Here is a 27,188-nt window from a genome sequence, read left to right as displayed (position 1 = left end):
TTCTTACTCTGTCCTTTGAATTCCATACTCTTCTCCTCTCTTGCCTGTTAACATGGATCATTTTAGAAAGTTGGCCAGCTTGATTCTGACATTCTTCTTGCGGACTTTGTGATTTTTCTTTTTGACAAATAGTTGAGTGATTGTAAGCAATGTTGATAAATTGCTTCCCAGGTGTGCCCTCAGCCAGAGAAATAATACCAGGGTCTCCATAAATGTTCAGCTAGATGGCTGAGGAAACCCTATTTACATAAAACTTATATGAAAACATATTTGCAACCTACTGTAAAAATAGAATCAAGAAACCCTGCATACCATTGGGCATATGGCTAAGTGTATTTTTATTTTCTCAGAATATTCAAATATTTTCAGTCAAAGGAAGAAACATTTAAATTCACTTTCACATTTATCCTTGTTTATATGAGCTGGGGAATGAATTTTAAATTAACATCTCAAGCTTCCCTACTGCCTGCAAACACATCTGGTCTCCAAAAGGCATTCCTCTGTGCATGCAGAGCACTGAGATCCTGGGTCTTTTCAGTGTGGGGCTAAAAGCACAGTGCCCGACCTCACCAGGCTGGTTCCCTGTGAAAATGCTGCCTTTTGGGAAATGCTATGACTGAATTAGAGATCCAAAGTCAGGCGTGTTTGCAGTGTCCTTGTGTCAACAGGCGACTAACTCCCAGCCTGGCCAGGGTGTGCTTCAGTGAGAGCGCTCACCTGCGATGGGGGCGCAGCCGTGCACCGTCGCCCCCGTGATGTCTGAACGCTTCTGAGGGTTGTTAAGGATCCCTTCGTAAAGGGAGCATCTAGTTGAGCCCTGCCATCTCAATTTAGTAGTCTAGGATTTGGCCATCCCTGGCGCATGCAGAAGGCACCTGGTGGGTAGTGTCTTGTTCATGCCTCTGTGTGCACGTGGACAGAGAGCCCTTGCAGTGAGGAGCCCAGCCTGCAGGCTCACAGCACGTAGCCAGTAAGGCAGGGCCGGCAGCCCCGCACCTGCCTTTCCTCCTTTATTCATGATCTGACTTCATCGTGGTGAAAAAATATGGTGAGACGTCTCTTGTGATTCAGCTTTTGAAAATGCAGGAATGGAGGTGGAGTGTGACTCAAGGGGAGCTTTACATAAACTCCCAAATCAGTCTGTGCAGATTGCCCAGGGTCTGGGCACTTTAATTGTGTGGGAAGGACAAACTGCCCTGCAGATAAAAGAATTTGTGCCCTGCGACTACCCATCTCATCATTCCAGTGTCCTGCTGTATTGAGCACTATCTTGATTTGCTTCCCTTGCTGTGGTTTTGATAATTTCCTGTACTGCTTCCATACTATAAGCCATCTCACTGCTTTGGGCTCTTTCCTGGGCCGGAGGAAGGGAGCTGCGTAACCACCGTCTGTGTCCCTTACAACTTCAGCTTGTCTTTGCTGTACTGTGCTCACCGACCCTCTGACAGCAGGGGGAGGTCCTGGCCACCCCTAAGCAGCACCACTCTGTGTCCTCAGCCAGGATATTTGTCTGCATGACTCAGTTACCCTTGATGTGCATCTGTTGTTGCTATTCGCCGACTCTGTGGTCTTAGGTTCTGTGACAGCCATGGAGCGGTCTTGGGTAGCAGTTGGTTGGAGATATTTGCTGTTTTTTATTAGCTGCTATGTCTTCAGATCTAACACAGTGCCTGACACATACTAGGCACTGTGTTAGTTGGATGGAAAATTGCAGGATGTCAGTCACTTTTTTAATTATAAGTAAGCAAAGACCCTTTATGAAAAGGGCGATGTAGGGTCTGGTCACTGTCAGCCAGGAATGCACACCCCTCGTGGTGGCAGCCTCTCCGGGCTCCCCCATGCCACTCTCCCTACTGCTTCTGATGCAGGGAGGGGAGGGGCACCCAGAAGTGACCTTCACCACTTGGAACTTGAGCTTCTTTCCTTCCAGGTACTCCCACAGAAATACAGTTTAAGGAAGTGTCCTCTACTATATGAAGAGTTCTGAAATAGAAAATGTTCCAAATCTGCCTGTTGGACAGAATCAAACAAGGGGTTAAAATTTCTACATCTGTATGTTACACTGGATAGAAAGATGGAGCCAGGAGGTGACCTGTCCTGCCAAGGGGAGCTGTAATATGCAGTGCGGGGTTTTTTACCAGACTGCCAGGGGTTGAGTCGTGGCCCTGTCTCTTAAAAATGTGTAACCTTATGAGCTACGTAAGCCTTACTACACCCACCTGTGAGTGAGGATAACAGGGCCATGGGCCATGACAGTCCCTGTAAGAAACAGATGAGATTATACTTGTATGGTCTTAACACTTTGTCTGGCCAAACAAATGTCCATTTCTGTTCTTTTCTGTTAATGTTAGAGCTTTGCTAAGAAACTGGGCAGTTTAGGTTATAAACTTGAAGCAGAAGGGAATTACATAATAATCTTATTACTCCTATGGCACCAGAGCTGGGACGATGAACACATTCCTCCCAACTTTGGGTCGTGCTACCCTCTTCAAAGTAGTGTGTGTTTCTGCATGTGTGGGAAGGCCTGGGTACATGCATACATGCGCACTTGGGGAGGTGCGTGCGTGTGCCTGTGTGTCTGCAGGTGGGCAGGCTCATTGCCACTGCAGCCGAGTGGTCGAGAATGGCCTGCCATCCTCCTGCTGTGATGTGGCAAGGGCCAGTGGGCAGGACATTGGGCAGCTTACGGGTAGTGTGCAGGTGCTGCAGGAAGCTCCAGTCTGGGTAACAGATGAGTTAGGTTTTCATACAGCATTTCAAAGAAGATGGAGAGATGCCAGCCTGTAAAACGTCTTCTGATTTCTCAGCTTCCTGAATGGAGCCTGCCTCTTTCCTGCTGGCTCAGGCCATCAGCCAAAGTTTAGTCCAAGCCCCTGGACTGTAATAGAAGCACAGAATCCTGTCCGTGTTGCCAGTTCAGGCGTCCTGATATTGGAGAGCCTTTGCCACAGGCTCAGTGCCCCAGACCATCATTCCATTTGCTGCTCCAAAACCCGTTTTATGTAAGATTTTTATCTTCCCGTTCTCCTAACAGGCTGACATCTTGGCCAGTCCTGCACAATGGCAGGCTGTAACACCTGCCCTCTCCCAAGAACTTAGTACTGTAGGCCTAGATGAAGACTGAACCCAAGATCTTGAGTATGCAGATTATATGCATGTGGTAAGCAAAAGTCTCTGATTAAGGACCCAAGAAAAACCTTTGAAAAAAAGACAGGGACATTATATACAAACATAAGGGTAGTTTTTTCGCTTCATTTTTAGTTCTCACCATTTTCCCTGCAGGTGAGTTCACTGGGTGTTTGAAATACAGGTGAACGGAACATGATGAATGAATAGCCTGCAGAAAAGACTGCGTATTGGGGAGCCCCAGAGGGAACGAACCAGACAGGAAGCAGGCAGAAGGGAGGGACAGGATCAGGGTACAGAAGGAGACATAGGGGTGCTCTTGGCTGAGCCAAGGGGCTCAGACTTTGAGGTCCTCCAGCCCCACAAACACCTTCTGCCATCACGTGATTCCCCGCAGCCAGCATGATCCATGAAGAACAGTTTCCTGCAGCTGAGCCTGAAGCAGTGCCCCATAGCCAGGCCCCAGGACACCTGCATGTTCCCTGAGAGGTTAGACATGATGCCTGGGACAGCCCACCTGCAGGCCAGGCCTGATTGGGGGACAGTGCGGTTGGGAGTCTGAGGTGGGGACTTAAATCCACCCACCACCCTCTATGACCCTTCTGTGTGCGTGTGGGTGTGGGCACACAGATGTGTGTTTTATGGGGGTCTCTGACGTGCTTCCTACTTTGATCTTTGTGTCAATCAATAATTGTAGCATTGATGAAAAGAAACCTCCACTTGGCCCCTGGCTCACGCCTTCCTTGGGTACCCTTCAGGCTCTCCATGCTTGACCTTCCAGAGGCCAGGAGCAGGGGGCAGGGAGGGTGCCCACAGGTGGGTGGGTGGGCAGACTGTGCCAGTCAGAGGCCAGGTGAGGGCCCTCCTCCCACCCACACCCGCCCTCACTGCCTGGAGTCCTTGAACCAAGACTGTAGTGATATCAGCAGGTCAGAACGGCCGTGCTCAGGAAGGCCCGGATCTCTAGATGTTGGAATTAGTTCTCATTATAAATGTCATGAACAGGAAGTCAGCAGCCAAGTCATGCCATGGTGTGTGCCCTTCCGGAGACTGTCAGCTTTTCCCAAGCTACTGCATTATTCAGACCCTTTATTGCAGAGAGCTCCTCCTTGTGTGTGGAGTCAACAGCCCATTTTTAATGTGGCAGTATGGATTCTTGGGCGAATGTACTCAAGCGTTACTGATACTTAAGCTGGAAACACTGAATCCTTCCATACCTCCAAAAATTTTCCTTAGACATTACTTTTTCTCCATTTTTGGGGTGGTATTTCAAAGGGGTCAGTCCCAAAAATCTAAGACCCCTTCTCTTGCAAAAGCCTTACACACAGTTTCATTTGCTTGTAGGCACATAGTATAAACACGCCATGAGGTGGGAGATAGGGAGCCTCAGCTGCCTACCAGTCTAAGACCCCTTCATGCGAAATCCCATGGAAAAGTACCTGAGATTCTGTCGGCCTTGGGGGTCCCCAGGCCAGTAGCATCAACATCGCTCAAGAATTTGTTGACAATGCAGATTCTTGGGCCCTCCCAGACCTGAATCAGAAACCCTAACAGTGGGGTGGGCCAGCTGACTGGGCTTTTTACCCGGCTGCCCTGGCATTAGAAAGCACACCACAGTTGGAGAACCACTGGTCCAGGAAGTTACTTGCAGTTGTGTTCTGGGAGGTGACTTCTGGGAAACCCACTCCCAGCCCCCTGCCTGGTGTCCCAGGCAGTCCCAGAGGTGTCTCTGGAATGCCGGGTGTTAGAAATCCTGGGAAGAACTGGTTCTGAAGGAATATCAAGGACTTCACTACCATTGCACCTAATGTTTAATGGCGTTCCAGACACTGATGGCCAAAGGTCAGCTGGTACGCCTTCGGAAGTTGAGTTAAGACAGGGTTTGTGGATGAGTAGGAGGAGAGAAGACAAGAATTTTACTGGAAGACACCCAGATGCAAGTCAGAGACCATTAGCAGCCCCTCACATATAATTTCAATCTTGATAAATTTTGGGCAGGAGGAAAGGAATTCCTGCTAAAAGAATCCGCAGCCCAACTGCTTGCTGAAGATTGCCACCAAGCACAACCCTGTAACTGCCCTCAAAGCAAATTGGAAGCCTGAGCCATTGTGGAGTGTGGCTGCCGTGGGGTCCATGTGCTCCCCTGCGCTAGCCCAAGTCTGCGTGTGCACAGGCAGCTGCCATCCTCTGTGCAGGCAGGGTCACCAGATGGACACCTCAGCGTGTACCACCAACCCTAACATCCCTGCTGCTCATTCTTTGGGTGCCCTTTGCTCCACAGAAGATGCCCCTTCTTTCCCAGTGGAATACTCCACTGGTACTCTTGACCCTATTACCTAGATTTCCCACCACCAGATATGCCCTTCCTCTCTCAAGGTCATTCTTCTCCCGCTCCTGTTCTTTTCCCCTAAACATGCCCAAGCCTCAATCTCAAATGAACTCTTCCTGCATTCCCTCGCCATTTTCCTCTCCTCTCTTGCCTTCTATTGCATAACTTTTGCATGGGAATAATCTCCATTTCCTGTTCTGTTCCCATCTACAGCCACCTACTAGCTACCCCTGCTGCTTCAGTATTTTTTTCTGCTGGTCTCATCTTTGAGGCCACCCCCAGGCATGGCTGCCATCCAGTGCCCAGAGCCACAGGCCCTTTCTCAGCCCTCACTGCCTTGGCCTCCCACACCACTCAATCGTTTACCACCCATGTCTCAAAGCTTCCTCTGCACTTGATGTCCATGATCATGTTCTTGTCAGTGGCTCTGCCTCTCACCTTCCCTAATTGCAAGTGTGTAACAAAACCAGGGCCTGCTGCTCCATCTTGTCCCTAGAGTGCTGGTCTCTCTTCCCATCCTCCCAGTCAACCCTCCCCCTGGGGGTTTTATATCTCCTGAAATGTACTTGTGTTCCTGTCATTTTCACACCGGGAATACCCTGCTGGATATGCACTTGGGTGGCCCCCATCAGGACAACTTCACACCATCTCAGCTACAGGACATCTCTGGTCTACCTAAATTCAGCTCTGTCTTCTGCCCACCTCCAACAATTCAACAGAGTCATCTGCATGTCTGTTGTCTTGAGTGTTCTGCATGTATAATCACACAACCTGAGGTTTTTCTCCTGCCACAATGTTTACATCCTTATTCTCTTATCTTGTCCAACTGCATGAGTCACTATCTCCAAAATAATCTTAACTGAAGTGGTAACAATCAAAGCTCTTTCATTATTCCTTCCCTTAATGGAATATTTCTAGTGTTTTCCAAAATGCTGGCTTCTAGGTTTAAATAAGCATACAAATGTCTATTTCTGTGTCTGTCTAGAAACATAAGTATAGATACTCACATATATACACTCATATAAATATACAAATATGTTGATGAAAACAAACATTCATCTGTTGTCAATTTTATTAACACTTTTGCCCAAATGGAGGCTAAATTCATCAAAGGATGAACATTATCGCATATATGATGAAGCTTAGGTGTGTTCTTTAATCTGTTAAAATGGTGCAATATATTAACCAATTGTCCTAATACTGAATCATCCTTATATTCCTATGAGCTGACATCTGATGATGTAGTTTTTTTCAATGTGCTACTTGATTATGTCCTCTCTTAATGTATTCCTTATTTTTAGGTTAATATTTCTAAGTATTATTGAGCTAGGACTTTCTTTTGTGTGCTAAAATGTACCATTTTTTTAAATGTTGGAACCTTTTCTTATTTTTTATACTCCAGAACAATTTAAATAGCATTGCTATTACCTATTCCTTTATGTTTGGTAGAATTTATTTGCAGCATCTCAATCTATTGCTTTTTCAGGAGTTCAGTCTTTGATAAATTTTTATATTTAGTATGGTAATTAGACTACATAGCTTATCTCTTCTGTGGTTAGTTTTGTTAATTAGAAACCATCTTTTTCTATAGGATTTTGGATGTTATGTTTATATATTTGAACAGCGTACGCTCATTACATCATCACTATCTCTTCTAAATATGGATATTTTCTTATTGTCATTTCTCATGTTGTATATTTGTGCTTACTTCTTATTTTCTTCATTAAGTTAGGGTATCAGTGATGGTTTTTAGCTGGGAAAACAGAAACCACTTTAGGTATTTTAAGCAGGACAGTATTTAATATAGAGGATCATTTTTTACAAGTAATTTGGAAAGGTTGCAAAGAGTAAAGGTCAGAGAGGAACCCCTTTCTTTAGCTCTGAGTCTCTGGGCTATTAAGGAACTAGGAAGCTATAGAAGAACATTGCAGAAACTACTGGGGACAATAGAGCTGAGCTGGTACTGGAATAGGGGATTCCTGGAAAAATGCCTGCATTACTGCAAACCTCTCACATGCCAAAGCCCAGGCTTGTACATGCCACTGGGGAAGAGCCGATACGGCCCTACCTCTCTCCTGCCTTCTGCATCCTGTGCTCATGCTCACACTGGTGGGATCTAAGGGAGAGCCTCACCGACGGGAGATCACAGTCCCTCCCTCCAGAAACGCAGCTCTTAGATGTACCTTTTCTCCTTTTCTCACATATTAGCTTCTTCAAATTTGTGTCTCTATTCAGATATATTGACATGTTCATGTTATAACAAACTGACCCGTTTCAGTCTGTAGCAATTCCTTTTTCCGGCTTCCTTGAGCTATTCTCTTTTCAAACATCTCACTTAGATAATAGGTTCACCTACTTCCATTCTTATTTATCAGTATAAGTATTTAAAACTTTCTGAAGTGAAATTTCCTCAACTGTAATTTTTAGCTGCCTGCCACAAATTCCCTTTCATGCCATTTCCATCATTGTTACTTTCTCACAGGAATTTTGTTGTGAGCCTGCTGACTACCTGCCTTCCTGTTTCCCGCTAGGCACTAAAAATCCCAGGGCAGCATATCACAGTCCCTCTTTCTTTTCCCAACCACAGGCTTTCTTCTTTACCTGCTAATGGTCTGTCAACCCAAGATGGCAGTGGCCCTCGTAAGGGACATTTGGAAATGTGTGCAGACATCTTAGCAGCCACAAGTATTGGGGTGGGTTTCTGTTGGCATTTAGTGGGTAGGGAATCCAGGGATGCTAAAAGCCTTGCCATATATGTGACTGTGCTACACAATAAATAATGGTGTCTAAGGTGCCAAGTGTGTCCCCATGAGAAAAAATGAAAGGTCTTAATGGTCACCAGCTAAGAAATAGCTGGCAGAGTCAGAACTCTCATACACCTTGGACAAACCCAGTATTTTCCTTTAGGTTATGTATTTCCTAGTATATTGTTCCAAGTTATTACATGGACCATTAGATCCAGATTTCCCTCTTATCCAATTAATAGGTAAAGGTTTAGGAACCTGGATACAATGAGGTAATCAAGAGGGGGCCAACCAGATGTCTCTGGTAAGAAAGAAAACTTAGTGCTTTGATAAAGTAAATTTGTTCTATTTCAACGCAAAAACAAGTTTGTTGTTTGCTTAATGGAGAGCTTATATCTTGCTCAGAACCATGAGTGATCATTAAGGCCTGATTCATTGTTGAGATGAGCAAAGGACTGATTTTCATATGTCTTTAATTTAAAAACAGAAAACCACACTGAAGCCATTATTTATCAATTCACACTTCTTGAAAAACCATGATTTTGGTTAAAGAATTAAAAAATGAACTTTTAAATCAAGATGTAAGTAGAGAGGAAACATTATTTTTTTCTCCATTCATTACAGTGACCTCTAACAGTTTTAGTAAATTGAACTGTTGCCCAGTATGGCCCCATGTAAATTGGGTCACTATGGTAATCTTGACTGATTTAAGAGAATCCATAAGATTCTCAGCAGAAAAACTTTAAACATGCATGTGTTTCTTTTTTCTAATTTTACGTCTTGTTAGCAAGTGGAAAAGTGGGCTTATAAAACATTGATTCCAATTTTATCTCTTCACTGATACTTGGCTGAGCCTTCAGAACTGCCCTAAGTAATGTATAAAGATGAGAATATATCTCTATTTTAATGACTTTTTGTCTAAGAGTTGCCCTTAGAAGTTACTGAATATAATGAAACTGGCCAATAGGTCAAAAACAGCTAAAGTTCATCAGCAGAACAAAAAGGCATCCTACAGTATGGGAGAATATATTTGTAAATGACGTATCTGACAAGGGGTTAACAGACAAAATATAAAAGAACTTACACGCCTCAACACCCAAAAAGCAAATAACCCAATTAACAAATGGGCAGAGGATATGAAGAGACAGTTCTCCAAAGAAGAAATTCAGATGGCCAACAGGCACATGAGAAGATGCTCCACATCACTAACCATCAGGGAAATGCAAATTAAAACCACAATGAGAAATCATCTCACACCAGTAAGGATGGCCAGCATCGAAAAGACTAAGAATAACAAATGCTGGCAAGGATGCGGAGAAGGGGGAACCCTCCTACACTGTTGGTGGGAATGTAAGCTAGTTCAACCATTGTGGAAAGCAATATGGAGGTTCCTCAAAAAACTAAAAATAGAAATACCATTTGACCCTAGAATCCCACTTCTTGTAATATACCCAAAGAATACAATTTCTCAAATTCAAAAAGACATATGCACCCCTATGTGTATTGCAGCAATTTTTACAATAGCCAAGATATGGAAGCAACCTAAGTGTCCATTAGTAGATGAATGGATAAAGAAGATGTGTTACATATACACAACAGAATACTATTCAGCCATAAGAAAGAAACAAATCCTACCATTTGCAACAACATGGATGGAGCTGGAGGACATTATGCTCAGTAAAATAAGCCAGGTGGAGAAAGACAAGTGCCAGATGATTTCCCTCATTTGTAGAGTGCAACAATGAGGCAAAACTGATGGAACAAAATGGCAGCAGATTCAGAGACTCCAAGAATGAACTAGTGGTTACCAAAGGGGAGGGGTGTGGGAGGGCGGGTGGGGAGGGAGGGAGAAGGAGACTGAGGGATATTATGTTTAGTACACATGGTGTTGGGGGGTCACAGGGAGAACAGTGTAGCACAGAGAAGGCACCTAGTGGATCTCTGGCATCTTGTGGCACTGATGGACAGTGACTGCATTGGGGTTTGGGTGGGGACTTGATAATATGGGTAAATGTAGTAACCACATTGTTTTTTCATGTGAAAGTTTCGTAAGAGTGTATATCAATCATACCCTAATGAAAAATTAAAAAACAAAAACAAAAAAATGGCTTAACTGGAGGGCAAATTAATCCACACAAGCTACAGAGATTACAGAGGGCACATGCTTTCTGCCCTCCAGAAGTCTGTTTCAAGGGATGACACGTATTTATTAACTAAACCTTGCCCTTAGATTCACCATATAATGTCTTCCCCACACCTGCATGCTTTTGAGAGCCTCCGGCTTTGGACCTTCCATCAGCTTACGAGAGAACTGGACTTCCCGCGCTGACTTACCTTACTCCTTTCGGCAAAGCGAAGCCAAAGGGTCAAACTCACATCCAGGGTGTGCTTTACAGATCTGCAGTTTCTGTACCTAAACAAGGATTGGCTCCCTTGGTGCTGACTGTTGGCAATCTCTGGGCCCGGCATCTGCAGCCTGCTGCTTGGCTTCTCTGAAACCATTTCTCTGGTCTGGTCCCTGCTCTGGTGATCTGCCAGATGGTGGGGACCAATCTGGGTGCAAGGCGCCACTCTGAGCCGTGCAAGGGCTTGGGCTGCCAATGCAGGAGAAGATGGGCTGCACAAACAACATGACGCCGTTGGATTTCCCAAGCACAGTGATGAAATCCTTTTTAAATGTAATACATTTTGATTGTGTTAATTTTATATCAACACAAGTTTGGTTCTTTTTTATTATTATTTTTCCTCTCCACTAAATGAACTCTTTAATACCATCCTTCAAAATGTATGTACCTAGAGTGCTTTTTGTGTTCTGGTGCTACATACACGACTGAAGGTTGACCGTTTCTTCCACTTTGGAGTGCACAGCTCAGGTGCATTAAGCACATTCTCACAGCTGCGTCCCGGATTGAAGCACTGTCCCCCTCAAACACCAGCTCCCGCTCCCCATCTCCCAGCCCCCAGCTCCCACCATTCTACTTCCTGCCCCGCATGACTCTGGCCCCTCTAGAGGCCTCATGGAAGTAATAGTACCTTTCATAGTGAATTTCATGAATGGAATACTGAACAAATTTAGGCACATCCACAAAATCTTAAATAGCATGGGGGCTGTGAATGGAGGCTGAGAACGCACACAGCTTTTATGGCCATTGACCTCATTTGATGCAACACCCAAGTCATTATTGTGAAAAGTTTGCTGTTCAGTTTATGATGTGGGCATATTTAATTCTGTGACTTCTCTGGTAATAAATAGTTTATTATCACTTTGTCTATCTTTCTGGTTTATTACTGATCTCTCCCTAAAGTGACCTCTCAAATGGAAACACAAGTCAGGCATAGTTAATGCTGTGCTCATTTTGAGAGATGACTGGTGTTCCCAGCTCTGGAAAGAGTAGAACTAGTATGTTTCGTCAAATGTTTGCTGGCATCAGTTGCAAGACGTGTTGGTTTTAAAGGTGTTAAAATGTAGGGGGAAAGCACTCCTCTTAGAACTGATGAAATTCACCAATGAAAATCATGAAGACAGGTCAGAAATGTTGAATATCGAAAGTTGGCCAATTGGGCATTAACACAAAGACATATAAATATGGGAAGGATTTTTTAAAAGATTTCATTCGCTCTTCATCTGCCTTTTCCCAGGGGGCATGCTGGTCAGTGTGTGATGTGTTTCCCCTTTCCATCCAGGGCACATGACCACGAGAGAAGGCTGCTACCAGGACCTGCAGTTTCCAGTGAACAGCTCATTCTGCAGCCCCAGCACACAGCCTGCCACAGGGGTGGTGCCCTGCAAAGTGTCTGCCTGTCCTCCCAGGTGAGACCTGCCATGGCCACCCCAACAGGTTCCATGGTTTTGCACGTACACTTGGTGAGTCCTTGTAGCTCCGCAGTCTGGAGAATGGAAATGCTAACTACTGTCGTGTTTGTGCAGGAACTAGTGTGGCAAGTCTTGTGAATGCAGGTAGAAGTTCCTCAGTAGGCTGCAGGAGTGATAGCGCTCTCTGGTGATACACGTCCCTTCACCTTAGCTTTTCTTACTGAGTGAGACCTGGTAGATTCTACTCACTGGCCTGCCTAGCTGGTAAGAGAGTCTGGGTTGCTGGGTGCACGCATGCACATGTGTGGAACAGCATGCAGAAAGCCTGGGTTCTGTCCTCAGTGCCACTGCCCCTCAGCATTTCTCAGTAAAGCTCAGGTTCCCTGAGACGGTGGCCAGGAAGGACCCCGAGGAGGTGGGTGTCTGGCTGGCCAGCATCAGCCTTCATGCCCCAGGCACACCTTTAGTCCCGCTGGTTCTCCCTTGCTTCATCTTTACTGGGGATGCAGCACAGAGGGGTTGGGAACCTCGTCCGAGTGACATTTGTGGAATGAAAATCCAGCTCCACCTGCACCCTTCAGACAGCTGAGACACCAGACACAATACAAGATGATTTCAAATGTCTTGACTTTAAAGAGCCACAATAGCTGGCAAGTTTATCTCGGGTTGGCTGAACTGTGCCCCCAAAGCACAAAGTGGATGCTTTTCCAAGAAACAGGCCAACACAGGGAACCTAAGGTACTATGTCTCCTCTTCCCTGAGCCAGGCGGGTCTTGGTCACTTGCCCAGGATGGAGATGGGGGCCACTTACAGCATTTAAGAGGCTGGACCTTTCCTCCCACCACAGTGAGAGGGGGACCTCTGTGATGATCCTGTCCACCTGTCCCCTCTGGGGCTGGGGACCCACTACCTCACAAAGCCCCTGTTCCTGCCTAGTGGGGTTCCTCCACCACCAGACCTAGCAGCCCCCTATGGAGAGAGATGCCAGTCAAAACTGTTGTAAGGATTTTAGTCCCTGGTGGATCACAGCCCTGAGGCATTGGGCCTCCACCTGGGGATTCTTCCTGTCACTGAACAGGGCTCCTGGAATTGATGTTCACCCTGGTATGCACCTCACATCTGTCAGGGGGCCTGCAGCCAGCCCACACACCTAGCTGAGCTGGATGGCAGGAACCAGCCCGCTGGGGGCTCATTCTGTGCCCGAAGCAACATACCGAGTGCACGCAGTCCAGGATAGTTTAGATGAACCCAGTGGTCGGCTGACGGAGGCTCTAGTGCGTCACCGTTGTCCGCAAGAACGTTCCTCCCATTTGAAGGGAGTGGGGGCCAAGTAGCCAGAGCTCCCTGGCCTCCCGCAGAGTTGGTGTGCCAACTCAGCCCCTTCTCCCTGGACAGCCAGTTCTGCACCTGTGTTCAGGTGACAGCACTGACATCGCTGCCACCTCTGGGCATGGATCTCCAGGGAACCTCATCACTTTACAAACATGGGTGTCAGGAGTGCCTCTGCATGCCCTGAGGTGCTCTGTCTATGTCATCCTGAGTCCTTGCTAAGGCAGAGCCATCTAGGACACCTCAGGCACCTAGCTAACTGTGCCACCAAGTAGAAAAACCTCACTAACTAAGACTAAGTAGTGTGTGTGTGTATGTGTGTGTGACTTCTATGTACAGGAGAAACTGGACTTAGAAGTTACATGGGAACGTAAATCCATCAGAATGTTAAAGCTCAGGATAGTTGGGAAAACCTAGTGGTTGCCTGAAATCATTCCCCCAGATTGTGCAGTCGGCCTGGGTCTGCTCAGAGGGGCTCGTGTACAGTGAACGCTAGAGAAAACTGACCCCAGCCGGGGACCAAGTCACCAACTCTGGAGCTCTGTGATTTTAAGCCTCCCATAACTCTGATGTGAACTGAGAGTTGGGAACCCTGAGTAGGCCCCCCTGCTTGTAAGCCATGCAGGACTCAGACCATGAAGAAGGAGAGGCTGGTGCCCGAGGGAGCAGAGGTGGCCGTGGGTGTGAGCAGCAGGTACATTCCCTGGACAACCCGGCTTGGCCGCGCGGGCACAAGGCCAGGGGCTCCCCTCCCCTGTGGGGCTCCCCCAGGTGAAGTTGGCAGACCTTCCTCTTGGGGGAGACCTTAGGCAGAGCGTTCAGGGGGATTCCCACTGCTGCCAGCTCAGCACTGCTCCTGACGGCCCACTGCTTCTGTGCTCTCTGGTCCCATTGTAAGTATGTCAGAATTCTTTCCGCTAGAGACCATTTAAGGTTATTCAATTTCAGTAATAGAAATAGCCCACAACAGCCATGCTTGACTCATCACCAGCAATTGTGTCTGTTTAGATAAATCTTCATTCCTTGTAAAGCATTTTCATACTTCTGATGAGGGTCTGACCTGGGATTTGCCCGCTGATAAAGATGAGGCTGTCCCCAGCAGGCGTGGGCCCTCGACGAGCGCTTATGGAGTCCCTAGATGAACCAGGCTTCCCTGTGCTGGGTACAAGCTCTCCGGGCTTGTGGTGTGGCCATGGGAAGGTGGCTTACCCTCTTTGGCCTCAGATTCCTCCTCTGCGAGATGAGAGAGAGAGATATGCAGTCACGTGCCCTGAACAGGAAGCTCTGGGACCCTGCTCTCTTGGGGAGGGTGTGTAGGTGAGCCCGGCCCATGTTATTTGGGTGCTGCTGTTGAGAAACAAGATGCTGCTCAGATATCACCACTTCTCTCTGCTGTCCCCTGGTATGTTTTAAGCCCTGTGAATTGGCCTGCATTGTGTACCATCTAAAGTGCCACCCGCTAGAGGCTGTATGTTTTCCTGTTCTTGACGTGTCAAGACTTTAGAAGCTAAGGTCCCATCAGGAGCTCAGGCGCCACAGCCAGCTATGGGCGGCTTTGGTAATGCTGACCTCCTCATGGGCAGTCCTGCCTCTCTGCCCCCAGCCTGCTCCTCCCTGCCCAAGTATCCCACTCCTGCCACCAGCAGTAGCCACCAGGACATAGCCTCCACGGCCAGCTTCTGCTACTTGTCTTTGTTAATTTTATCTGTTAACCTGATGCACACATGCACACAATCACGCATGCCCATGCACACACTCACACACCCGTGTATACACACTGCATATCCAGCGTGGTGCTCCCCATCCTCCCTCCCAGCTGGTGCCTTCTGAGGTCCCAGGAAGGCCCTGTTGCCCCCATTTCCTCACTGCTCCATGGGCTGCAGCAGGGTGGCCTCAGGGAGCCAGCTCCTGCCATGTGGGTGAGCCACCGCAGGGCTGTGGAGCCACAGGACGGAGGGCGCTGCCCGTGGTGGCCTCCAGGGGACCCTCCCCACCTGCCCCCTGCCTACCAGCTCAGACTCCCTGGGAGAGGGAAGTGCAGCCTCTGGGTTCTGCCCTGGCTGTGACATCTCCATGGGTGCAGCAGGCAGCTCCCCTAATTCTGCTGGGCCGCACCTGTGAAACCTCGTGCCCTGACACCCCATGCTGGCCACCGTCCTCACTATTTCAGCTTACACACACCTGGATGCACATCCCACTGTCCCTCTGTCCCTCTGCCTCCCAGGGCAGCCACTTCCTGCCTTACTGCCCCAGCCAACCATGTCCAGGGGCCCCTGAACTACACCCCACTGTCCTTGTGTCCCTCTCCGGGCAGCCGCTTCCAGCCCTCACTTCCCTGGCCCCAGTCCGCATCCCAGACAACCCTGTGCCCCATCACTTGCTGGGGCAACCCCCTCACCCAGCTCTGCCCTCGTCATCTCCCTGGAGACACAGCCTGCCTGCACCTGATGCATTACCCACTCTGTGTGGCGCCCAGTAGCTAAGTGCTGCCAGAGATGCACAAGCCCAGGTTCTCCCCTGAAAAGTGTGGCCCCGACTCTCATGGTCCCCAGGATGGCAGGCAGTTCTGGCCTGTCCCAGGTGGTCTGCATCACTTCCAGCCCTCCTCCCAGCCCCACGCTCACCACAACCTGACCGGATAGGAGTCGGGTAGCTCCCCCCACCCACGGATGCCCACCTGCCCACCCCTGCCCCGCTGCTCTGCCTTCCCTGCACAAGGGCCGCCTGTCTTGTTTCTCCCCCACGAGCCCTCACGGGTATGTCTCTGATTGATGCTTGGTGATTCTTTCAAAGGAATATTTTTAAATGGATGTCGGCTTCCGCTCATGCTCTGTTGTGAAAATGTGTGTGTCAGAGAAGGTCAGTACCACTTCCTGAAGGGTGCCTGTGTAGCCCGTTGTGGTTCTGGCCAGGCCCTTCTGCCTCCTGGAATTGTGTTCAGGGTGTTCAGGGAGCTAGAGCCAAAGGTATCTCTGTGTTCTCAGATGTCCTGTATCCCTAACCTGACTCACTCAGGAACAATACTGTAAGTACCATCCACCCAGAGCTCTGTACACAAAGAGAAGGCATAGTGTATCTAAGGGAAGTTGGAGCTGATGAGTGTGGACAGCACATACTGAGGGTACCCCAAATTCACCTGAGGAAAGTCCAGGGATCTTAGCTAACTCTCTGGCTTATATGTCTCATATTTTCAAATATTTGTATTTTCCTCTGAAAAAGAAATCTTCTGGAGACAATACGGAGCCTGGCCCTAGATCACATGCCTGCTCTCCTGCTGGGTGGTCCCCAAGGAGCACAAAGATGCGTCCCCACTGCACCCCCAGTGCCGGCAAGGGCTGTGGCAAGCAGGGCCCATGGGTTTCGACTGCAGGAGGAATGAGAGCCCGGCCCAGCCCCAGCTCTGTGCAGCAGGATTCCCTGGATCGAGTGGACTTGGCTGCGCACTGTGCTAATGGGCCTGGGCCACGCAGCCCCCAGCAGCCTGCACCCCGTGAAAGGTGTGGGCTGGGCAGCTAGCAGCCAGGCTTCAGAGGCCCACCTTGTGTATAATTGGGGTAGCAGAGGGTCAGGATTTCTTGAGGAACCTACATAAAAGCTCTTAGCACAGTATGTGTGCCAAACTCTCAATACATCATGGCTGTTTTTATCTTTATAAAAGGAAAAACAAATTCATGTAAGTTATTTATTTAGTCATGAAGTAAAACAATGACAAAAGGCAGAAGAATAGATTCACTTTACATGTATTAACCCTTGTGGATTATTATTTTACCTGACCAATGGAATTGGGAAAATCAATGTTAATTTTAAAGGTTGTTTTGCTCTTTTCTGAACTGTAAGATACTTTTCTCACTTGCCCAGAATACTGACAATTTTTTGATCCTGAGTAACTGGGGCAGAAAACCCAAGTTTCATTTTTCTAACAGTGACACTTCTTCTTAAGTGTGGTTTGCTATTAGACTTCTGTCCAGCGAGACGTCAGCGGCCCTCCCCAAGCCGCAGGGCTCTGCCGCCTGCTTCCCAGCCACTGAGAGTGAGTGCGGTGGCGCCCCGCCCGGCTCATCGGCAGGAGGCAATCAAGTGCAGTATGGTGTTGCATGTTTGACTTGAAGAAGGGCCCCAAAGAATTCGGCAGTGAATCTTTAAAACACCTTAATCCACAGCCTTCTCATCATAACTTAACTGCCTGCTGGTGCCGACTCCTAACCCCTCCATCAGCATCCAGAGACATGCAGGCCGTGGCGTGCAGCCGGAGGGTGGTCAGGCCACTGGGGTGCTAGCCATGGGATCCCCCAGGTTATAAATCTGTGCAGGGGGCAGAGTTCACAGAGTCCAGGTCTCCTTTCTGGAGGAAGACCATCTTAAATGCCTGAGAGGCTACAGCCAGCAGGGACATCACTGCTAAATAACGGGGTGTCAACAGCTCCTACTCCTCAGGGAAGGAGCCCAGCCAGCACAGGCCTCTGGGTCCCCTGGCTCTCGGGAAGACTTGCCTGCACCAGTCCAGGGGCAGCCAGCAGTGCCCAGCTGTTCCTGGCTCCACCACCTCTGCCTTCACTTCGGCCTGAATGAGGCTCCTTAGCACTCGCCTTTGAAACAGGGACCACAAATCACACTATAGCTGTTCCTGTATGTCTCTCGGTTTGTCTGGATGGAATGGCTCTTCAGGTCACTGTCTGGCCTCCTAGTTTCTGAAGCACCCACACTAACGGTATGCCTTCCTGGACAATGGCTTGGCGATACAAGAGGAAGTACTTTCCAGGTGGCAAACGGATACCTTCCTGTTTCTCCAGTACTCTCCTAGGCACTCAGAGGAAGGGCTGAAATGAAACGCTCTGGGCTCAAATGCTTTGTTCTCATTTTACGAGCTTGTACGGGCAAAGGCCCCTCTCCGTAATCCTGTCCACTTGATATTTGGATGTTCATGTTATTTTTGCCCATATGCTGGTGCCACCTTATAAACCCGTTAGCAGAATTGTTCTTTTATGACCAAGATTCCTGGACCAATGACTGCATTTGCTTGGCGGCACACTGTGGACATGAAACATAAGTGTCAGCAGGATGACCTTATTACTAATACTCTGTACAGCAACATTTTCAGTGACAGGAAACAGAGAGGGGGCAGTGCCTTATCTTGTCTCTTACCTCCTTTATACCTGAGCCATAAAAGTATTAATCACCTGTTGGTGGTTAGAACCCCAATCACTTAGACAATACCCATATATGAAAGGGTCTAACTTGGGGAATGCCAAAGAAGTAGCATTCCAGTTCATTTCATTATCTGGATAATTTAGAATAAACTGGCCACAGGATGGCTTCCTGAGAGTGTTGTGACCTGCACAGTCCCTGGGCCCTGTGCTTGGAAGAGCCCCTGCTTGGTTTGATTCTCTGCTGTCTCCAACTTGAAATTCCTTATCATTTTTCATTTTGCAGTATATTCCACTAATTCCACAGCCAGTCCTTCCTGGCTGTCCAGCCCCACTTCCATTTCAACATTGCTCTGGGATACTGGGGGACTGCATTAGATGTTTCTTCTTTTAGTAAACCAGTTTGCATTATTTGGAAGCCATTCTACCTGACTTTCCCTGGGAACACCACTGTGGTCAGCGTGAGGGCTGTGGGCTCCTCGGTGCAATTCTCTCCTATCTTCTTTTCACTTATGGGGTGAGTGTTGATGTTGCTGAATTGAGAACTCTCACAGGTAAGCGAGAGAACCGGAAGGCACCACTGCTCTGCTCTCCCTAAGACCTGTGAATTCTTTAACATTATTGTGGTTTTGCACTTTCAAACTTGCAGAGTCTGAGATGTGCTCTCTAGGTGCCAGCGCTTCCCTCTCTGTTCCTCTGGAAGCAAGCCCTGCTGTGTCAGGGATTCGGACACCGCGGCCCAGAGAAGCCACCTCCCCAAGGCAGGCCCTGCTGTCCTTTAGATGTCTGTCCCCCCTCCACTGTGCCCCGCTGTGAAGGCACCTGACCTCTCTGTCCATCAAGGAGATCAGAGTGTCACCACACCTCTGTGTTGAGCACTCTAGAGGGAGCGCCAGCTAACGTGTGAGCATCATGACCTGACACTGCATTGTCCCCGAGGGGTGACGGTATCTAAGGATAGAAGAGGATGTCCTATGGTACCTCCCCTGGGAAAGATGGCTCTTAACTCCAAATAATGAATTTACAATGTATTCAAGCTGATACATTGTTGGAAGCTCTCTCTGATTAAAGTCAAACATAAGGACCGACAGGATCAGCCATAAGCAAGAATGACTTATTTCCTCAGTCACTGAAATATTAACATAGAAACCATTTCAGAAGCAGTGGAGATCTAAAAATCACCTAGTTTTCTAAACTTGGACTTAGTAGTTCATACCTAAAAGTCTGCCTTAGGTAGCTCTGTAAAATAGTGTATATTTCGGGGGGTGGGGGGTTCTGCCTGTTTTTTGTTTGTTTTGTTTCAGTGTTTGTGTGTGTGTATATTTTGTTTTGTTTTATTTTTATGTATACATATATGTGCACACTCTCTTATTCATATGTGCAAAGACAGAAGGGCACCTTGGGAATACTGTATTTCAGGAAACTTATGTGCTTGTAGAGATTTTAAAAAACACTTAAATTTTTCATGACATTTTCATTATTCTTGTCTCCAGGCCCCAGTATGATTTACCCTAAAATTCACTGAGTCCCCCACATTCAGCATAACTGTCCCCTAAAATGTACACTATGGCTTATGCTTCAAGTATTTCAGACTGAGGATGAAAAACAAACTTACAGGTAGATAGAAAAAAAGAGAGTAGATAACTGATAAGTAAACAGATGACAGATGAGTGAAAGAAAAGATCTTACTACAAATCTGTATCTAGATCCATATAGTCACTGCAAGTATAATAACCAGCACTTCTGGAAATGTTTGTTGAACACTGGGAGCCTCACTCGGAGTCCTGCCTTTTGGGGGAAGAACACAAGATACTGTTTCAGGTGTGAAGAGGCAGCACCCTCTCTGCACCCCCTCAGATCTGAATTCTTTAGCATTGTGTGGTTTTGCATTTCCAAACTTACAGAGGCATTGTGGTGATTTTTGTTGTTTTTATTTCAGATGTTATGACCTTGAGATCAAAGAAAAACTTAAAATGATTATTTTTAGCATTTTTGAAACTCCCTTTTTGGCTGAGGAATGGGAGTTTTTATAAATGTTTCCTGTGGGAAAGAAGGCATGTGCATTCCGTGTTGTACTTGGGTTATTTATATGACAATTAGGTCAAGCTCTTTAGTTATCTATTCAGATATCTGCTGACCTTTAGTCTATCCATATATGTTTCTGAGAAAAGTATTTTAAAATCTCACATTGTGCTTATTTTTCAATTTCTCCTATTTACTTTATAATTAATATGAAAACTCCACCCTAGGTGGTTGGTAGGGTTATACTTTCTGCCTGAATCTACACCATATTTACCCTTAATATTGCTTTCCAATTATGCTTCGTGCTTTTTTTCCTGAAATGAACATTCTGGTGACCTCTTCCATTTACTTATTTACCTGCCCTGCATTCTTCGTTCTCTTTAAGTGTCTGTATTGTTCAGTTTTGCCGCATCTTGAATAAACAGATTTTCTGTTGGATTTTGACTTTATCAAATCAAGAGTATATTTTTTGCACACAGACCCAGCCCACCTCCATGAGCTGTGGTGCTGTCACACCTGCGTTCAGGCCACGCACCTCGGGGTGTCTCCTGCCTACCATGGCTTTTCTTCTCACCCTGTTTCCTGTCTCTGCTGTCTTTGCATGAATTTGTCTAATTCTCTGTATTCTCTTTTTCGCTCCCTGGAAGTTATATATTCCTCTTCTTTCAGACTTCTTCTGCTGATAAAAATCACTAAAACAGACCCCTAGAGCATGAGGGGAGGTGCAGTGCCGCCTCGAGGCAGGAGAATAAGGGGGGCATATAGAGACTCCACCAGGCATTAGTCTCCAGGGCACCTCGTCAGGGTCCCACTGGGCTGTAGGGCCTGACATGAGCCTCACCACACAGGTCACAAGCAGACATGGTGGGCAGAGTTGGCTCAGCCAGAATTTATGTAAAAAGAAAAGAAACAAAATAGGTTATAATTCAATCCATTTCAGTGATTCACCAATAAAAATGTGTCTATCCAAGTGCTCTCTGGCAGTTACAAGGGTCACTTTTTTGGTTGTGTGTGTGTTTTACCAAAACCACATGACTGGTGTTTCTCATGCCCGGATTGGTGCCCAAGTAATGGAATGAGGGGAAAAAGCCCAGCTCCGTTTTGGAAAGTGGACCCTCCTTCTCCTGTCTCCAAGGGACTTTGGTGTTGTCTCCATCTGACAGGCTTTGTTTGGGTCCAGTGTTTAAAGCTGTGCCTTTTTTCCAGCCTAGACACTGAATAGGGGCAAATGAGCCCCTGGTTTGGGGGCTCCGTCCAGGAAGCAGGCATGCCCTGCCACGGAGGCCACTCACGCTGGGTCCGAGGGCTCCCTCGACAGCACCACTGGCTTTAAACTCTGGCTTTCTCTTTTTTTACTGAAGTATAGTTGACATTCCATGTTATATTGGTTTCAGGTATACAATGTGGTGATTCAATAATTACATACATTTTGAAATGTTCACCACGGTAAGTGTGGTCACCATCTGTGACCATACAAAGTTACTACAATATTGTTGACTATATTCCATGTACTTTCATTCTTGTGACTTAACTTATTTCATAATTGGAAGTTTGTCCCTCTGTATCCCCTTAACCTTTTTTGTCCATCTCCCTAGCCCACCTCCCCTATGGAGACCACCAATTTATTCTCTGTCTCTATGAATCTGTTTCTGTTTATTTGTTCATTTGTTTTGTGAAATCATATGGTGTTTGTCTTTCTCTGCCCGACTTATTTAATTTAGCAAAATACCCTCTAGGTCCATCCATGTTACAAATGGCAAGATTTCTTTCTTTTTTATGGCTGAGTAATATTCCACTATATATATGTGCCACATCTTCACAAATTCCTATATCCACACACACTTAGGTTGCTTCCATATCTTGACTATTGTAAATAATATTGCAGTAAACATAGAAATGCTTTTATCTTTTCAAATTAGTGGGGGTTTTTTTGTTTTTCTCAGGTAAATACCCAGAAGTGGAATTACTAGATACACTGAATATGGTAGTTATATATATATATTTTTTTTGAGGAACCTCCATACTGTTTTCCGTAATGGCTGCACCAGTTTATACTCCCATCAACTGTGCTCAGGAGCTCCCTTTTCCCCACATCCTCACCAACACTTGATATTTCTTGTCTTTTGGGTAGTGGCCACTCTGGCTGATGTGAGATGATACCTCATTGTGGTTTTGATTTGCATTTCCCTGATGATTAGTGAACCTGAGCATCTTTTCATGTGCCTTTTGGCCATTTGTGTGTCTTCTTTGGAAAAATGTCTATTCAGAACCTCTGCCCATTTTTTAATTGGATTATTTAGGGATTTTGTGTGTGTGTGTATGTTGAGTTTTATGAGTTCTTACATATTTGGGTACCAGCCCCTTATCAGATATAGACTTTGCAAATATCCTCTCCTGGTCAGTAGGCCACTTTTTTACTTTGCTTATCTTTTCCTTTCACTGTGCAGAAGCTTTTGAGTTTGATGTGATCTCACTTGTTTATTTTTGCTTTTGTATGTATTGCCTGAGGAAACAGATCCATAAAAATAGTGCTAAGGCCAATGCCTGAGAAATGACTGCCTGTGTTTTCTTTTCGGAGTTTTATGGTTTCAGGTCTTACGTTTAGGTGTTTCATCCATTCCAAGTTTATTTTTGTGAATGGTGTGAGACGGGGATCCAGTTTCATTCTCTTGCATGTAGTTGTCCCTTTTTCCCAGCCCCATTTATTGAGGAAACTGTTTCCTTATTGTATATTCTTGCCTCCCGTGTCACATATTAATCAACCATGTAAGTGTGGGTCTCTCCTGGACTCTGTTCTCTTTCATTGACCTATGTGTCTATTTTTGTGCCAGTACCAAATTGCTGTGATCACTGTAGCTGTGTAGCATAGTTTGATATCAGGGGGCATGATACCCCCAGCTTTGTTCTTCTTTCTCAAGGTTATTCTGGCTATTTGGAGTATTTTGTGGTTCCATACAAACTTTATGATTATTTGTTCCAGTTCAGTGACAAATGCTATTGGTATTTTGATAGACATTGCATTGAATCTGTAGATGGCTTTGGGCAGGATGGCCACTTTAACAATATTAATTCTGCAAGCCCACGAGGACAGCATGTCTTTCACTTATTTGTGTTGTCTTCAGCTTCTTTCATCAATGCCTTATAATTTTCAGAGTACAGGTCTTTCACCTCCTTGGTTAAATTTGCACCCTGCCTTTCTAGAAGCACCTAGAAGCATGTGGCTCTGCTCTACCAATGGTTTCCTAGGCCCATTCCTGTGCTCAAGAGCTTTAGAGAAACACACTCCCAGGACGGTTGGATGAAGGAGCACTTTGCCTGCATTAAAAGCCAAACCATCCTGAGGAGCTGTGTTTCAAGGAAAATGGCTTTAAAAACCAGAGAACCAGGTGATTCATCAGTGGACTGACACTGACTGACTTGCAGTGGGTTATTTCAGGCCAGGTTTGTTTGCTTTTCATATTGCATTTTCAGGAGAAAAAGACAAAAAGAAGGGAAAGGTGCATAAAGTGTAAGGTGCTGTTTGAATATTGAACAGGGTATTGACCAAGTGTTTTTAAAATCATTTTGTCAGTCAGAATTGGCTATTTAAAACTCCCCTTTGGGCACCCCTGTGATAGAGGTGTTAATGTGAAAACTGTAGCACTGTGTGTAATGACTGTCCACATCCACAGGCCCATCTGGGTCTAGTGTCAGCTCACACTGCTGGCTGTCCATTTGATGCCATGCCTGCGCTGAGCACAGGATATCAAATATTCTGAACATCAACCCTGGCAAATTCACATATTCACCCTACAGTACAGCTCAAGGACTTGAAAGCATGTGCCTTAAACACAGACAATAAGATTGAAAAAGAAACACTTTAAACTGAAAATTCCATTTACTCGGAATGTCTTATCACTGCCCTGTATACAACATTGTTGAATAATGTACTCCCCATACTTCAGTTTATCTATAACTCACAATGTCTTTTTTTACAAAACCGAATGGCATTCATTCATTAGAATGTGGTGTTTTTAGACAGTGTTTACATTTGATGCAAACATTCACAAACTCTACAGTTTGTAAATTTGGGGTCGATGATCATGGCATTTCATGTGATCAGCCTGAATCAAGCATATTCTGTTCATTCTGGAAAACAGATGACAAGTCCTGGTTCTTGGTACTTGACTTGATATGACATTGTAATAAAGTAGTGTTTTAAAAGGAAGGCACTTTAAGGAGGCAGTCTCATTTTTTAATGTATGGGAGGCCCAGGGCCCTAGCACTGGGCAGAACCCCGGGGCTTTCTCTTCAGACACGGTGGGCTCCATCCCCAGCCTTCTCATAGTCAGAAGCCAGCGGGAGCACGGGAAGGCCGGGAGGGGGCCCCTCCTTTGTTCCTCCTGTAAAGGTGAGCACACATCTGACCTGAGCATTGACCTTCAAGTGTAGAGAGGTGAGTTGGGGGAAGGCAGTTCATGCTTTTCTGCATCACACCACAGCCCCTCTAAGGGCCGCCTTGCTCTTGAACCTCAGAAGCTCTGCACTCTGGACTCACAGGACTGGGCAGCCGTGCAGCTGTCTCCATAGCAACCTCTGCAAAGGGTGGGCTTCTGACTTGGGGAGATTCTAGAGTTCCTTAAGTTGAGAAATGGAACTTCCCGGCTCTCTGAAAAGTAACCTGAGTCATTTTGGAAGGGAAAAATCCTCCTTTTTCCCCTGCCTCTCCCCCAACCCTGCCACCAACACCATACAAAAGAGTGGCACTAAATGAAAAAAAATCACTGACCTGACAGGGCTACAGAGAATGAGCAAATGAGTCCAGGGAGCTCATGTCACCTTGAAAGAGCTTTAATTTAGAGGTAAACCAGACCAGTTGACTTTAGAATTTGACACAGGAGTTTACAAGTTTATTTTGCAATTCACATTAGCCTTTGCTTATGAATTCAGGTTAGTTTGGTTCGACGTGCTGTCATTCCAAAGTCACTTGCAAACCAGGATTTTGCCAAGCATATCTGCAGTCAGAGAGAACTTGTAAAGTTGTTTAAGTCTAGAGAGAAAATAAGGCTCGAGCACGTATTTTATCATGTAGCTATGAAATTTTTCAGCAACTATGAATACAAGTACTGAATGTTAATTTTTTCTCATCCCTCTTTTTTTTTCTTGAGTTTCTGCTTAAGCAATCCTTTATTTATAAAGTTTTCAATAAGTATTTGCCGATTGCATTTTTAAAGAGATGCATAGATTTTTAAACTAAGTTCCCAGAATGAAAGAAATCCTTAAATTAATTTGTTTAGATGAGTAACATTTTGAATTGAAATACTGTTTTCAAGAGAAAATTGCATCTCACTGCAGGAGGAGTGCTGGGTGTAAGAAATATGACCACACAACAGCTTCAGACATTTTTATGTTCAACTTGATTTCTTTCCTAGAAGCTCCATATAAGTCCAGTTCAGAGAGAGCTGAAACAGAAAACAAATGTTTAATATGCTTCTGACTGTGGTCACCAGCAATGTAATCATTGCAAAAGGAAGGCCACAGTCTCCCAGATTGTTCAGCTTGACTGGAATCAATGAGAGTCATGAATCCAGGCAAGATATCCCCCTCAGCCTCCTGCTGCCACATGGCTGAGGGTCTTATTTTACTTTCATGTCAAGCAAAATTCCAACAGTAAGGGATTTTTAATTGTTTGATGCATTTATTATTTAATTCCTTAATCAAGAAGATGACTAATGAAAAGAATCCTTGTAGATTCTCAAAATTCAACATGTAGACTAAATCTAGGTTTTTGCACCTTACATCTCTTATTTTAACTGATTTTTACTCTAGTAACTACATGCAGACAGTTTAGAAAGTCATACTGTGCTTTAGAGCTCACTATGAAAATCACGGTCCTTGCCCAGCCACCCGCCCCACCCCAGCCCCACTGACCAGGGACGGCAATCTCTGTCGCTCTGGCTCTCTCTGCTGGTATCTATACCAATACGTCTACGTAATATTCATGATTTCCACTTTCCTGTGTGTTGGACTGCAGGCCACCCTCTGGCCTGTCACAGAGAGGGGCTGGCTCTTTGTGTCTTCTGTATCACTTGCATTGCTCAGGCCTCCTGGCACTGGCGTCCTTTTCCCCCGTCCTCCACTATGGTGACATCTCATGAGTACCCATTGATTGCTTCACTACTTATTAGGCTTTGCTAAGTAGAATACTCTGCTTTTGTGCCCTTTTGTTTATAAAAATTTTTCTTTTCTAAAAGCTAATAATTACCTGAATTTTTCCTGCGTAGGTTTCTTTACATGAACCCCAAGAGGTCGATCCATTTAACTAACGGCAGTTGAGTGTCTGCTGTGTGCCCAGCACTGAAGCTGCATGGGTGAGCAGACAAACATTGCTGTCTTGAAAAACTTTGGGGAGAGACACAGTCACCAATACACATGATATATTTTTTAATTGATGGCATATTTTAGAAGGTGACAGGAACCATGGATTAAAAGGAAAACAAAACTAGAGCACTAGCAGGGCAGAGATAAGAGTGGTGAGTGCAGGAGGGGCCGAGCAGGGTGGACTCTGATCAAGTGCTGTTTGGACAGGGTCAGGAGGCAGGGATGTCACATGCCTCTCACATGCTCGCAGACACATCAGAGAACCTCTGAGCCCTTCTTGGCCTGGGGACCTCATCCTTGGTGCCACCTCTTTGGTTCCA

At 46.1% G+C, this 27,188-nt stretch overlaps 1 protein-coding gene across 1 annotated transcript in view; it reads left to right on the top strand.

Moving 5' to 3' along the window:
• ADAMTS16 (ADAM metallopeptidase with thrombospondin type 1 motif 16) overlaps positions 1-27,188 on the top strand; it is a 161,300-nt gene that overhangs the window by 99,654 nt on the left and 34,458 nt on the right. The window contains exon 18 of the mRNA XM_037015523.2: positions 11,884-12,010. Within this exon, the coding sequence (XP_036871418.2) occupies positions 11,884-12,010 (127 nt within the window). The remainder of the gene's footprint in view (positions 1-11,883; positions 12,011-27,188) is intronic.

This window comes from Manis javanica, chromosome 1 (assembly GCF_040802235.1).
Source record: "Manis javanica isolate MJ-LG chromosome 1, MJ_LKY, whole genome shotgun sequence".
In the NCBI taxonomy this organism is placed as follows: domain Eukaryota; kingdom Metazoa; phylum Chordata; class Mammalia; order Pholidota; family Manidae; genus Manis; species Manis javanica.
Note: the sequence above shows the minus strand (reverse complement) of the source record. Positions and strands in the feature narration are given on the sequence as shown.